Here is a 15,853-nt window from a genome sequence, read left to right on the forward strand (position 1 = left end):
CACAAGTCCCTAGTCATGATGTGCGATACCTTCACATTGAAAAGGAAAAGTTGCATCTTATTTGCTATTATTTACAACAAGGTAAGAAGGAAACAGTTAGGAGTTTGTTAAATATCTTTACTTCCTGTGAATGAAGACAGCACCTCAAACTTCATAGTATGTAACTCTATATTCTGAGATAGTTTCCGTCTACTGTATGCAGTGCTGGAAGGAATATTTCCAATCTCTTTCGTCTTGTTCTTATCCCTCCATCCCCCCTTTCGCAGGAATCTGTTTCTCGGCTGCCAACAAAGCAGAGACACACCTTTTTTTCCATTTCATCACAAATCAGGATTTGGGAAGAAAAAAGCCAAAGAAAGAAAGCACATTTGGAAATCATTTAAGGTACTGACAGAGTAAGAGCGGCAGCCCGTGTCACAAGACAGAGCAAGCAACGTGCAAAACATGCTACAGAACGCCTCACGTATGACAGTCAACAAATCTAATACAGCTTTAAAAGCCTTCAGATCTGCTGGCTGGGAGGCTTTTTTCATTAAATCAGCATTTGGCCCCCTCAGAAATACCATTTAAACCTCATTCAGGGCCTCTGATCTATGTGCTGTTATACAGAAATGGCAGATAATCTTCATGTCAAATAAACATACTTTAAGAAATTACTAAATGAAACACTTTGTTACTTAGTCTGAAACAATTAGTTTTTTATGGTACTAAGCGTAAAATAATACAAAACAGACAATGTTTTGAAGTAAATGTGAACGATTCCTTAAAAACACATACTAGATTCAATTACAGTACATTCTGAATGCAACCTAATCTTATTAGAATTCCTATGTTATGCGGTTTCGTATGAATTCATATGATTTGATTTGTACAAAAATATAATTTTTTTAGAAAAACACTTAAGCATGTCAGTCCATCCCTAAGCCTAACACTCAGTTTGGCATAAACAGATTGTACAAAAACATACAAATGTACAAATTTATACAAATTCGGTAAAACGTAGCAAATGTAGCTAATAACTGCCATGAGACTGTGGCTTTTCGAAATCGACCCCAATACATTAATTTACTATTCCTTACAATACTCCACTAATATAATCAACTTGAATTCAGAATTTGTGAATTCAGAAACTGGGTGCGCTGAAAGTGCTGTGGACGCCATCTTCTGTTGGAAGTTTGCGATTTCGAATGAATTTGTACGATTTGATACATACAAATAATAAAGTTTTTAGAAAAAGATATAAGTATGAAGGTCCACCCCTAAACCTAACCCTCAGTGGGGTGTAAACAAATCATACAAAAACGTACAAATGAGATCGTATGAATTCATACAAATTCAGCAAATGTAAAAAAGTTAACAATTGCCATGAGTCGTGCAAAATGACTTGCTATGGGACTTTTCGAAATCGTCCCCTATATGCTCATTTACTATTCTCAACTAATATAGTCCACTGAAATTTGAAATTTGTCAATTCAGAAATTGAGCGCTCCAGAAGTGCCGTAGACACCATCCTTGTTGAGATGTGAGAATATATTCGAAGCGACCCTCACAGTGCAGGGGTATTCTCTGGCGGCTAGACATTGAGTATGCATAAAAAAAAAGTTTGTGATTTTGTATGAATTTTTATGATTTGATTCATATAAAAATGTATATAAAAAAAAAAAACAACTAAGCATGAAGGTCCACCCCTTAACCTAAGCCTCAGTGAAGCATAAACAGATCGTACAAAAACATACAAATGAGATTCTATGAATTCCTACAAATATGGCAAAATGTAAAAAAGTTAATAATTACCACGAGACTGACACGAAATGACTTAGCATGATACTTTTCCAAATCGTCCCCTATATGCTCATTCACAATTCTTAACTAATAAAGTATTGTCAACTTGAATTCAGAATTTGTGAATTTGAATATTTAATTTGATTGCACCGGAAGGCCTGTGGGTGCAATCTTCTGTTGAGAAGGGGTTATTTATTTGAAGTGACCTTCACAGTGCATCGGTATCCACTGAGTTTACAGTATATCGGTTGAACACTCATTACTGTGGTGCACTCAGTTCTGCCCACTATGGTTTGGGACACCACAACAAATGGCTGTTGCTTTCAAATAGTGCACTAAATAAGAGTAAATTGTGTTTTTAGTGGCTCATGTGTGTTGTACAAATGGTGTGGGTTTAAGACTATAGGAGTTTGTTTAAATCTCTAACCCTTAGCACACACATCCAAACAAAAAAGAAAAGAACTGTATTTTAGCATGCTAGAAGTCAACTATTGTACATTTATTAAACTCCATCCATGAAATTCATCCCAATTTCACATCAGAGGTGTAATATTAGATGTCTGTGTGAATGTCACAGGCCGTTGAGCATTGGAGTTACACAGGGCAAGCACTTGTAGCAAAGCTCCTTCATGTCCTTCCCAGCTGATTAAAAACAGCTCAAGAGAGCATGTGTGTTTTCATGAGTAATGGGGAATGTGGACTGCTGGGAGGGACAGCTTTCACACTCACCGAGGTTGGGTTGAGAGAGGGCCATGGAGCGCTGCTGTATGTTGCCGTTGTTGGAGGCTTGATTGTGTAGACCCATCTGGGTCACCGAGGGTGTCATGGTCTTCCTGGGGTCGTGCCATGTGGTGATCTTCTCAATGTGACTGCACAAGAACGAAAACAACATGTTCACATTAAACACACTGCAGAAGAGTATTCACACTGTTTTGAAGAAAACCTGTTTTTCTTTAGGTCAAGCAAACCAGAACTTCTTGTATTCTAGGAACACAATGGTGATTTTGCACATTGGACACTTCAGCCGGATCCCAACCCTTTACTCCAAAACCCATTTAAAACCAAACTGTCTCTCAGAGGACACATTTAGATTTCTTGGCCATGTCTAACTACAATGGTGTCAGCGTTGGGGAAGCACTACGGAAATGACATGGTGATGGAAAAAATGAGATGGGAAGAATCAATTATATCAATGCTTCTGCTTTTGCTTTTCTTTTGCAAAGGTTCCCCCCAAAAAAAGCGCTAAAACAATTATACCTACCATAAAATGTTACAAAACAAATTCGATTTTACCTATTTTATGAGTTGCCATTTTCATAAGAATTGTGACCCTGGATAGGACCATATTTGGCCGAGATACAACTATTTGAAAATCTGGAATCTGAGGGTCCAAAAAAATCTAAATATTGAGAATATTGCCTTTAAAGCTGCAATGCATATTACTAATCAAAAATTAAGTTAATATATTTACGGTAGGAAATTTACAAAATATCTTCATGGAACATGATCTTTACTTAATATCCTAATGATTTTTGGCACAAAAGAAAAATCTATAATTTTGACCCATACAATGTATTTTTGGCTATTGCTACAAATATACCTCTGCTACTTGAGACTGGTTTTGTGGTCCAGGGTCAAAATTTTCTGATAAAAACATTTTTTTTTTGAAAAAACTAAGCATGAATGACAACCTCTAAACTAAACCCTTAATGGGGTTAAACAGCTCACACAAAATGTATCCACAAAAATAAGGTTGTATGAATTCATAGGAACCCACCAAATCTTAAATCAGTGCCATTACACTGACTGTATCTGAAATCACCCTCTATGCCCACATTCACCATACATTTCCCTACAAACATTTTGAGCCCAAGTAAACGCAAAGTTCCTTCAGTGAACACAAAGGTTTTGTGAGCAAACTTATTAGGGAGAACTCAAAAGTCTTGATGCAAGATTCTGCCTTAAATCATTCAACAAGCCATTGCTCAACGCAACCTTTCGACCTGCAGTTCTAACCACAGAGCTCTAAAAGTCCAGAATGAACAATCACTGTGAATCAAGCAACAGATGTACTGGTGTTTTCAGGCTGTGGTGTCCTCAACAGTTCACTCTCATCCTCTCCACTCCTACACCCTGTGTGAACCCTTCAAAACTGCAGCTACTTGAAATTCTGGCTTCTCTGCATTTTTTCATGCAAGGCCACGAGCGTCAGACTGCCGGTTGCAACATGACAATCTCAGTGTCCCTCAGTCAGTAAACCAGTTTAGCGTTGCTTTCATTATCAGGTGGGCTTAGTTCAGGGGTGCTCAAACCTGCTCCTGGAGAAATGACTTTCGCTTGAGATTAATCTCAAACCTTGTCTGACATTTTCCACCTAGATGAGCAGGTTCAGGTGAGTTTCGCTAGAGCTGGAACTGAACTCTGCAGGAAAGTAGATCTGCAGGACTGCAGGATACGGTATTGATGGATAAATTCAAGCCTTACAACAACTAGTTAAGCTACAAAATTTGGTTGCTAGTAGACTTATTTTATTTATAGTCGATCGCCTGCAAAGCTAAAGGGGTGGTCATTTTTCGTTCCATTGACTTCCATTTATACACAATCTCATTCTAAGTTTCCCATTCAACTCATATGAAAGTTGGGCGAACTAAGACCTGCAAATTAATATGATATGAATAAGCCTGACCAATAGAAGATCGATACATCATATTGTGACACGTTTGCTCAATTAAAAGAACGCAACCTTCAAATACGGGAAATTGGAGTAGAGCTTTTAAATTTTGGATTTATTTTATCATTCTTAAGATGCAGTTTTATTTTGAGGCCAAAAAAGGTCAATGTTCCATTGTCAACTGTATAGTGATGCATGAAGCTCCACTTACACAAGAGCCACTTTCAAACCAAGCAGATTTCAATTGGTTAATGTGGAAAATTTGCATGACCAACTTGAACCATTTTTGACAAGCTTAAAATAGTACATACGCTCTTAAAAATAAAGGTGTGTCACGATGCCATAGAAGAACCAATGGTTCCATTAAGAACTTTAACATCTGAAGAACCTTTCTGTTTCACAAGGTTCTTTGTGGCAAAAGAAGATTCTTCAGATTATAAAAAGGTAAGGAAGAGATGGTTCTTTAAAGAACCTGTGATGGCATGGTTGGCATCGCTGTGAAGAAACTTTTAAGCACCTTTATTTTTAAGAGTATAAATTGTGTACAGTCAACAATCAAAAATGCACCTTTAGGATTGTTGCACCTCTAACCAATCAATCAATATCAAAATCTGGATTTAAAGAAGATTGAGACCCATAAAGGTATCAACTTGGCAGACTACATTCTATGTAGGGTATTTTTAAGTTTTAAACTAAAATTTATTACACTAAACTTCACCTGCTTGTTTGTACACAAACTGGTCTGAACAGAAAATCATATGGCTGTTAGTGACCAAATGAGTCACAAAATACACAAAAGCCTCAATCAGAGAGTGATTCACTCAAACTATTCATGCTCCGCTGGGAAGATTATCTACTTCCTGCTGATCTCAGGCCTGCACAGTGGCAGAACAGGAAGCCATGTCTCCACGTCCTGCCCTGACTGCAGACCTCCTGATGTTTGTTTTGAGAAACTATTATTCTGTCTCTTTAATAAACTGTTTCTAATTTTTTCCTGGTTAAATTTCCAAGAATTCTGTATTTCTTCATAAGATCTTTAAAAAATTATATTACAAAAATAACATGTAAATAATGTTTTTTGTTTACACTGTAAACCTGACCATCGGTTTCTAAAGTTGGGGTTTAAGAGACTTCAGATTTGTGAAATATCAACAGTGGGGTTAATTAATACAGTCAGGATGCTAGCAGTCTGAGTGGTTTAGATTTACGCAGGTCTGACAGGAGAGAGAAGGGGGGTCTTTGGATTCTGGGTGGGGCAGCTGTCCTGCACCTGTGGGTTGGGCCCCTTAAATTTGAGGCCCATCTTCCCACACGTTAAAGCCAATACGTGCAGTGGCGCAGCTGTTTAGCAGCCTAATGAGCAAACAACAATTAGCCAGTGGCACAATTTTGGTTTCTCTCGTTTGACACGTTTTGTAGAATTATCAGGACTAGTGGCATAGTGGCACAGGAATAGCATTTTTTTGTCTGCTTAAAGAGTCATATTTATCACTTTTACAACATTATATTTTTCTCTCTTATAATGTTAGTCAAGGTTCCGTTCAACAAAAACAGCTGTACTTTTCTTTTGACCATTTTCCAGCCTCTCTTTGACCTTTTCGGTGAGTCCTTAATAAGGGAAAACTGATAAAAAGCTTTTTATGCAAATCTCAGTTTACTTGTGATGTGCAAAAGTGGGTGGTCCTATGTTAATGAGCTCATGGTTGTAAAGGAAAGTTTTTGAAACATGATTTTATATCTACTTCAGGGATTCTCAACTCTGGCACTTTCCTGCAGACTTTAGATCCAAGTATAACACCTCAACAAGGTAATCAGAGTCTTCAGAATTACTAGAAAGGTACAGGCAGTTACGTTTGATTAAGGTTGAAGCTAAACTCTGCAGAAAAGTGGAATTTAATGGCTAAAGTTGAAAACCCCAGGTCTACATAGTAAATCAGTCTCTTACATTTCTAAAGATAAATTTAAAAATCTTGTTGTCCTTTTATGGTACAGTACTTTCATTTCTTAATTTAAAACCCCAATATTAAAACGTCTATTAAGATAATTAACATAATCAATTACACTAACATAACCAAATCAAAACCCATTGCTTTACAAATATTAACAACCCGGACGAGCCCCCAATTTTTACTTTTCCATATCCAGTCTAAGGCTGAAAGGTGGGGTTTATAGTTTTTTCAGAAATGAGTTTCTGCACTGGTTTGGAAAACTAAAGCAGAGATTAGGAGGCACAGGGGGATGACGCTTGGGTCTCGCATGGACATGTTTGGGTACAAGCCACATGCTGTTTGCAGAGGAAACACGCACACACACATCTCAAAGAAACAATGGCTTGGTGTTGGATTAGAGGTAACACACAGGCTGAAACAACACTCACAGTAGCCAGATGGACACAACACCTCTAAGCTGAGCTTCCCGCTCTTCCTGTTAGTGTGCTAGCTGTGGAAAATAACACACACACACACACACACACACTCCAATACAGTCCCAGTGCTTGTCATGGGGCAAATTCATGTCAACAAACACGCTTACAGCACAGAAGTGAGTGAATCTCTCATTCGATGGGCTGTTTGATATGTTCCAATTTCCTGTTTGAAAAAGGATCAAACTCTACCCAGAACCAACTGATATGTTGTTCTAATTATAGAGCAGGCAGTGGCACAGCAGACACATCTGAAGGCACCTTTCACCCGCAAGCGTGTTCAGAGTCCAGCAAGAAAACTCCAGGAATGTGAGTCTGTCTGTAGCCATAGAGATTGCAACACACTCCAGACGGAGCTGGCACACACACACACACACACACGATGGCACACAAGCAACACACACTTACTTAGGAAAACAATCTGTGTTAGACATCTATACGATTTTTACCCACCTCAGAGATGAGTGTTGACTCTTGTTAGAAATAATATAGGTGTAAGTTAATAATTTAAATTTTAGTCCAATAATTTACTATTACTCTACATGGCAATAATATAAAAGTGCTATGAAAAGTCTCGGATAGCCTACCAAGGTTTATATATATATGCCTTTAAAAAAAAAAACAAGCAGTTAGGAAACAAATACAGAGTGCAAGTGTTAGAGGGTCAAGTCAACAAATAGATCAAATAGAATTAGAATAGAGAGTGCTAGAGTTAGAGGGTCAAATAAATATAGAAGAGATGTGTTTGTAGTCGTTTGTTGAAGATAGCTAAGGACTCAGCTGCTCGGACTGACATACATACATACATACATACATATACATATATATACATATATGTGCACACACACACACACACACACACACACTGTACATACATATGTTTGTATGTTGCATTTATTTGATCAAAATTACAGTAAAAACAACAACATTGTCAAATACTATTACAATTTAAAATAACTGTTTTCTATTTGAATAACTGTTAAACTGCAATTTATTCCTGTGATGCGCAGCTGTATTTTCAGCATCATTACTCCAGTCTTCAGTGTCACATGATCCTTCAGAAATCATTATAATCTGCTGATTTGCTGCTCAAGAAACACTTCTAATTATTATCAATATAGAAAATGGCTGTGCTGTTTAATATTTTTGTGGAAACTATGATGCATTTTTATTTTAGGAAATAAAGAACAGCATTTACGGTATCATCTTACTGAGCCCACAGTATATATTATTGATTAAATAAAGCAATATTTAACATTACATTTGTATATTATTGAAATATATATGAATAATGTGATCAGTAATTAATGTATTTTGATAATACAGTAAAGTATTAAAATATTTTAATGATATAAAAGTATATTATGAATATCATGGTGATTTTAATGTACTTTTTATTTAGCCATTAAGTTTCCAACAGAGCAGACAGTTTGTTCACTTCAGTCTCATTAATGTTTTTATCCACATTACATTAATTAATTTCTTTCAGATTGCAGTAAGCAACAGAATGAGTTCTTTTTATTTAGCAAAACCTTTTTCTTTTGATTTTGACTTGAATAACAACTTTTTTTACAGTTATAATGGTATTCATCAATATAAAAAGTTATTTTGATGCATTGTTTTAACTTTTTTATGCAATTCAGAATCAAAAAGCTCCACAGGATCAAGAGTTTTTCTTCTGCACAAAATTCTGAAAAGCATCTCAAAGGTCATTTCATTCAAGTGCTCATGCTAAAACAGGGAGGATGGTAACTGTGGTCAGGTCTGGGCTGACTCAGGGACATCCTAGCCACTGAAAACCGCCCCGTTCCCAGGGTGACAGCAGCCCAGCATGGCTCTGGGACTCTCTACACCCAGCTGTGCTAATTGAAAACAGGAACAAAAGAAAATATCCACTTTCCCAATTACTCTGAGCTCGGGTGACTGGGGAATTCCTGGACATCCAGCACAAAGGCGACTCCTCCTCAGAAAGAGAAAAGAAATCGGTGACGGAGGGCCTGTCCGAAAGACGGATCGCCAGAGGTCAGATTTAGAAGGTGGGGATTGTTGAAGGACACCAGCTGGATATTGCGGAATCAGAAGTATTCAATTGAATGTGAAAATGTGAGGGAGGGGCGCACAGGAAATGGAATGCGCTACTAATTATAGTCATCCAGATTACTGCCACTGAGCCCTGCCATCTTCTGTGGAAACGGGGCAAGTCGTGGCTTGTGTTTGCAGGCCTGGTCAGCAGTGAGGACAGTATGACCAAAACCTGCTACTCTCAAATGGTTTGTGACATTCATGTGTATCATGTGTGTACAGTCGAGTGATTTGGCACAATTATTTACGTAGCGATTTATAGATAATTTGGATACAGACTGTTTCAAAGAAACTTTCATAAACAGTGTTAATGTTGTAAAATTTATCAATTACATTTACATTTTACATTTATTCATTTAGCTGACGCTTTTATCCAAAGCGACTTACAATTGCTATATATTTCAGAGGTCGCACGCCTCTGGAGCAACTAGGGGTTAAGTGTCTTGCTCAGGGACACATTGGTGTCTCACAGTGGATTCGAACCCGGGTCTCTCACACCAAAGGCATGTGTCTTATCCACTGCGCCATCACCACCCCCCATATTAATAAATTCTAATTCAAAATAAATAGTGCTGTCAAACGATTAATTGCGCTTTTAATTGCATCCAAAATAAAAGTTTTTGTTTACATAATATATATATATATATATATATATATATATATATATATATATATATATATATATATATATATATATATATATATATATATATATATATATATATATATATATATATATATATATATATATATATATGATGCTTAGAAATAACTAACTTTGTTAGTAGTGTCACTAGATTTAGTTAGTTACTGCCCTACCACAAAAACTCTCCATCAAATATGTATTTGTTTCACAACAATAGGATTCGAATATCACAAAGTTTCAAGCATGAGACATTGGATCAAAAGGCAAGAGACAGTTCATGCGCGAGAGAGAGGCTCTGATCTTTATTTTTATGTACTGCATGTTTAGATATTCATAAAACAAAATATTCTGGGGGCCATGAAATTTGAGTGAAAATCCTCAAAAATGCTGCCGGTGGCTGGCAACTTTTTTCAAAAACGCTGGCAGGGAAAGAGTTAAGAGGGACAATATCTCATCTAAAATACATCAGACAATAAGATCTCTTTTGCAGTCTTACGAGTAGTTGGCTATTACATGTTTATTACAAAGTTATTACATGTTCCATCAACATGAAATACTATTTTTAATGGTATATTATCTTAAAGCTTCCACTTAGACAAAAAAAAAATAAAAAATCACAATTGGCCTAGCAATTAACCAAGCGCAATCAAGTTTTCGAAACAGTCATGTAATAAAGTGATAATTAATGGGTAATTACTAAAAAAAAGTGCACTGAAGCTATTTGTGTGGAGTTTTGAGGGCAATATCACTTTTATCACACATTATCATTTTTGTATTTGCTTAATACTAACAGATAATATTTATTTTTATAATAATAATATTCATTTATATAATAATATTTATTTTGTACAATCAGTGCAGTATTTATTAGCCACAAAACACAGAGGGTATTAACTAATTGTTTCCTAGCAGCTTTACATATGAGTATATATGAGTATATCTCCTAGCTGATTTCCCAAAAGTCAAGTCACCTTTATTTATATAGCGCTTTTAACAATACTGATTGTGTCAAATCAGCTTTACAGTATTATTACAGTTGTAAACAATGTGTCTGTGTGGTTTGAGCATCTGCCACCCTCAATCATACGTGTGATTTTAGGGTGGGATGATGTTTTCATCTGACAGCACTCAAAAAACCTGTTTAAAAACAGTCAGTGTTTTCGCAATTTAATAAGCGTTCAATAAGCACAATAAGCATTAAGTGGTGCTTAAGAAATGACAACTTTATGTTAGTAGCATCACTAGATTTAGTTAGTTACTACCCTAAAACTAAAACTCACAGTCAAACATTTGCAACACTTTGTTTCTCGAAAATAGGGTTCGAACATCACAAAGTCTCAAGCACCAACATGACCCATTGGATGCAAAGGCAAGGGACAGTCCACGCTAAATAGCTGCTGTGTTTGTGTGGAAACAGACTCCAAAAATACTTATTCAGCAAGTGGAAAACTGAAGCAATCCGCATCAGATCTTCCTCAGCTGTTGTGAAGGACTTTGGGTGGCTCGTTGTGTTACTGGTTCAGACAACTGGCCCGTGAGTGTGGGAGTCAACGGCCCTGCAGCTGCTATTGGGTGCGCTAACTTTAGACCTGGCACAGATTTACTGGCTCTGTTCAGTCACACAAATGTTTAGAGAGCCAAACGATCAAGTATATATGTAGAAAACAATAGTGTTTACATATACATATACATATATATATATATATATATATATATATATATATATATTAGAGCTGTCAAACGATTAATCGCATCCAAAATAAAAGTTTTTGTTTACATTATATATGTTTGTGTACTGTTTATATTTATTAGGTGTATATATAAATACACACACATACATACAGTATGTATTTAGAAAATATTTACGTTTATACATTTATATATTCATATTTTAATATTTTATATTATATATAAATAAATTTCATATATAAACGTAACATATTTTTCTTGAATAAATACATGGATGTGTTTGCATTTATATATACACATGATAAATATACACAGTATACAAACATATAGTATGTAAACAAAAACTTTTATTTTGGATGTGATTAATCGTGATTAATCCGTTTGACAGCTCTAATATATATACATACATTTTTACTAAACAGTGGTTTACTAAGCAAGTAGCTATTTATTTGAATAAATTTAATTAGATTAATTACATTTTTCTAGGGATCAAAATCAACCAAACTTAAATTTAATTACCATTTATTTTTAAATATAACAATCAACGCTCAACTTAAAAAAAAAAATTTATGCAAACATGTAAATTGCACATAATGCAGTTTTTAAATTAACTTTTTCATAACAGATTTATTTAAACATACAATGAATAATTAAGACATTACTAACACACTGTAAAAAAGAAAAGAAAAAAGAAAACAATTCCGTAAAATTATGGTAAAAACCAACAGCTGTGGTTGGAGGAATTCTGCCATAAAAAATACGGTAACAACATTTTAGGTTTTACGGTTTTAACTTAAATTTACAGTTAAATACCGTAATTTCATTAACTGGTATAATGTTAATATACCAACCTATTAAAGTACTGAAATCTGTATTTTTGTACCTTTGAAATACACTGATAACCACCAAATGCAGGTGGTGATGAGAAAGTCACATGATGAACCCAAGCCCATCACAAGCAGCTTTTAAATATTAACATATATAGAAGGTGCACAGTGTCATTCACACAAGCACTAAACACCATCATGGTAAGACTCATTAACCTGAAATATGCAATAAACTTTAATTTAACAACATTAGATGTAACATAACTCTAAAACATAGTTATTTCAAAGAAAAAACATCAAATTCAAACAAAATTTGAAATGCAACTCAGAGAATTCTGGGAACGTAAGCTTACCGTAAACCATTGAACAGGTTTTTACTGTAGCATTTTCACAGTTTTTACCATTAAAATCAGATTTTGTAAGTAAAACATAATGAGTATATAGTCATATTTTGCAAAATGTCCTTCTGTAGGCTTCATTTCTCCACCAAACTACTAACGAGCCGTGGACACCGATGGCTTTCCTAAAGTAAATGAAATGCACGCAGTTTTCAACATTGATATTGATCAGAAATGTTCCTTGAGCAGTAAATCAGTATATTAAAATGATTTCTGAAAGATCATGTGACACTGAAGACTGGAGTAATGATATTTTAATCATATTTTAATTAAAATGAATAAATTAGATTTTAACAGATATTCACATAAAAACAGTTATTTTAAATACTAAAAATATTGTTTCACAATTTACTGCTTTTACTGTCTTGTAAACAATTAAATGCAGTTTCTGTGAGCATAAGACTTCAGAAACATAAAACATTGCTAATCTTTTGAACTGTAATGCATATGTATTATTATTTACACTACAGTTTGTGTGTATACATACATACACATCTGTGAAAAGCCTCAGATGTCTTGTACTGAGGCATAGACTGTGGGCTGGAGAAGAACTGAGGGTCTGAATACAGAGATCATAACAGTAAACCAGTGACTCATGACTACTGCCTTTCCCGTCAGAGACAAAGCAAAGCCTTATGGGAAGTTTGGGAGTTGCTTGACCCTTAGCACAATTAAGAGGTCTGTACCATTGTTCTGCTACACTATTAAGAGTTAAATGCCTGTTTAAAAGTTAAATATGTAACTGGTACAAATATAAATATAAATATGTAACTGGTTTGTCCAGACCTCCAGATCCGAGCTTTAATACGCTGGTGCTGTTGTTGAGACGCTGCATGATTTAGGAGGATCTCGTTAGGACTTTATAATGCGGCAGATCTGGATGGCGGCCCAGTATGTTAAATAACTCCAGAAGGACTCTGCCCGACTGCAGACTAACAAGAAACAAATTGTGCTGCGGAAAAGAATGTACTGATCCCATCTCTTCAAGCGGAGAGCTATTGAGCCTCTCGTGAACCCACAGAACTCATGAATGTCATGCAGCTCGCCCCTGAACGTCTGTAAGAATGAGAGCGTTTGTCTTCATTCACATTCACAATTCAATACAACTCTTTTCTAAAATATAGTCAAATGTAACCGATTGCTGTGATGCAGCGCTGAATTTTCAGCATCATTACTCCAGTCTTCAGTGTCACATGATCCTTCAGAAATCAGTCTAATATGCTACTCAAGAAACATTTCTGATTACTATCAACGTTATTGTGGAAACCATGATTTATTTGTTTATATATTTGCAGGATTCTTTGGTGAACCGTTTAAAAGAACAGCATTTCTTAGAAATAAAAATCTTTGGATACATTATAAACGTCTTTACTTTCACTTTTGATTTTGGTGTCCTTGCTCAATAAATAAATATATATATATATGTTTTTTTTTTTGTTTTGTTTTAAATGACATTTTGACATTACAATTTTCCTTAAAAAAAGGAAATTAAAACGTGACTGACCCTGACTCATATATATTCTCACTAAATTGTTATTCACATTATTAAACATTTATTATTTACATTAATGCATTATTGTAGTATTTGTTTATCCTGAGTATTGTTTACATTAAGAAGACTGCAAATCTGTACTGCATTTAAATATAATTGTCATTTAAATGGCACCATGCTCCTAATGTTCCTCAATAAGCTTTTTGGGGTTTCACTTTATTTTAGATTCAAGTACTGAGTAATATTAATTAACTACATGTACTTACTATATGGTTAGGGTTAGGACTAGGTAGGGTTACTTGCATGCATCATTTATTGTTATTATGTAAGAACATGTAACGTTACAAGGACACCTTCAAATAAAGTGTTACCGCTTTTAATTATTTATTTGTTTTGAGTGAAATATGACCCAGAAAATGTCCTTATAGTGAAGTGACATCTTTATTGAGATTCACCCTTTAAGCACTGTGAATGTTCCAGCAGTTCTCACAAATCCTTTACAGATCGCTGCATTGATGAGTTTCCTCGAGTGTGTGTGGGTTGCTGGAATGCTGTTAAATTCAATCCCAGCGTCACCCTGACAACAACATGTCAGCCGTTCCCACATCACACATTAACATACAAACCCCTCAGACCACACAGTTAATAGTTAACTTCATTCACTCCAGTCATGTTCTGTTGTGTTTGAGCGCTCATCTCAAGCACTGCACTCATGTACCAAACATTCAGTTACACATGGCTAATGATGATACGGTCAAATATAACTTTGTCACTGTGTAACTGCGCTCTAGATCATGGCAGATTATGTGATGCACTTACAGATAAATGGAAATATACACAATTCCAATAAAAAAAAAAAACTAATACTATATATATTTTAAAACACTTTTTGAACAGTACTTATTTAGGAGTTTTAGGATTAGGATTAGGATTAGTTTTAGGATACTTAAGGAAGTATTTATGAAATATATACTTTAAAAATTAAATAAAAAAATATTAATATTAATATTTAAAAACAATTAAAATTAATTTTTAATAAGAAATGATTACAATATTTAGAAATAATTATAATAATATTTTCTAATAACAAAACTTTAAATTTCAGTGGGTAATTATTTTAATTATTTAAAAATATAATTACTGATAATTAATAATAATTAAAGGTGGCCATAAGTAGCCAACTCATTACCATTTTAGTTTGCAATGCATTATAAGATTGCCTTGCCTTGATTGCATTCAGTTGCAATTACAGTATAGAATGAACCAAATAAACGAAAACAATTAGCATATGGGAATTAATTGAGAAATTAATTTGTTAGCACTGGATCCATACAGCAGATTCCGGGTTATTATTAACTAAGACTAAAACCATTAAAAAATAAAATAATAAAAATCATTACTTGAAATAAAATAAAACATTAAATTTAAATATAAAGTAGTTGTAAAGACAACATGTCTCATGTTAGTTTAATTTAAAGTAATAAAATAGCAAAAACTAAATAAACAAAAACTAATGAATAAAAATTCATAAAAACTATTAAAAAAACTAATAAAAATGTCAAAAACACAACAAAGTTAAACAAAAACTTATAAAAAAAATATAAAAACAAAATCTAATTCAACATATTAAAAATACTAGTGCTGTCAAATGATTAATTGCATACAAAATAAAAGTTTTTGTTTACATAATATATGTGTGTGTACTGTGTATATTTATTATGTATATATAAATACACACACATGCATGGATATACTTCAGAAAAATATGCTGTTTATATATTAAATATATTTATATATAATATAAATGTATATACATGTAAATATTTTCAAAATACATACTGTAT

At 34.4% G+C, this 15,853-nt stretch overlaps 1 protein-coding gene across 2 annotated transcripts in view; it reads right to left on the reverse strand.

Annotated features, from left to right (window-relative positions):
- The window catches only part of LOC306875461 (WW domain-containing transcription regulator protein 1-like), a 53,191-nt gene that overhangs the window by 20,614 nt on the left and 16,724 nt on the right, over nt 1-15,853 (reverse strand). For both annotated transcript variants that reach the window (XM_079426041.1, XM_079426040.1), the window contains exon 2: nt 2,512-2,651. In XM_079426041.1, the coding sequence (XP_079282167.1) occupies nt 2,512-2,651 (140 nt within the window). The remainder of the gene's footprint in view (nt 1-2,511; nt 2,652-15,853) is intronic.

The sequence above is a fragment of the Barbus barbus genome (assembly GCF_936440315.1).
Source record: "Barbus barbus genome assembly, chromosome: 9".
Lineage (NCBI taxonomy): Eukaryota > Metazoa > Chordata > Actinopteri > Cypriniformes > Cyprinidae > Barbus > Barbus barbus.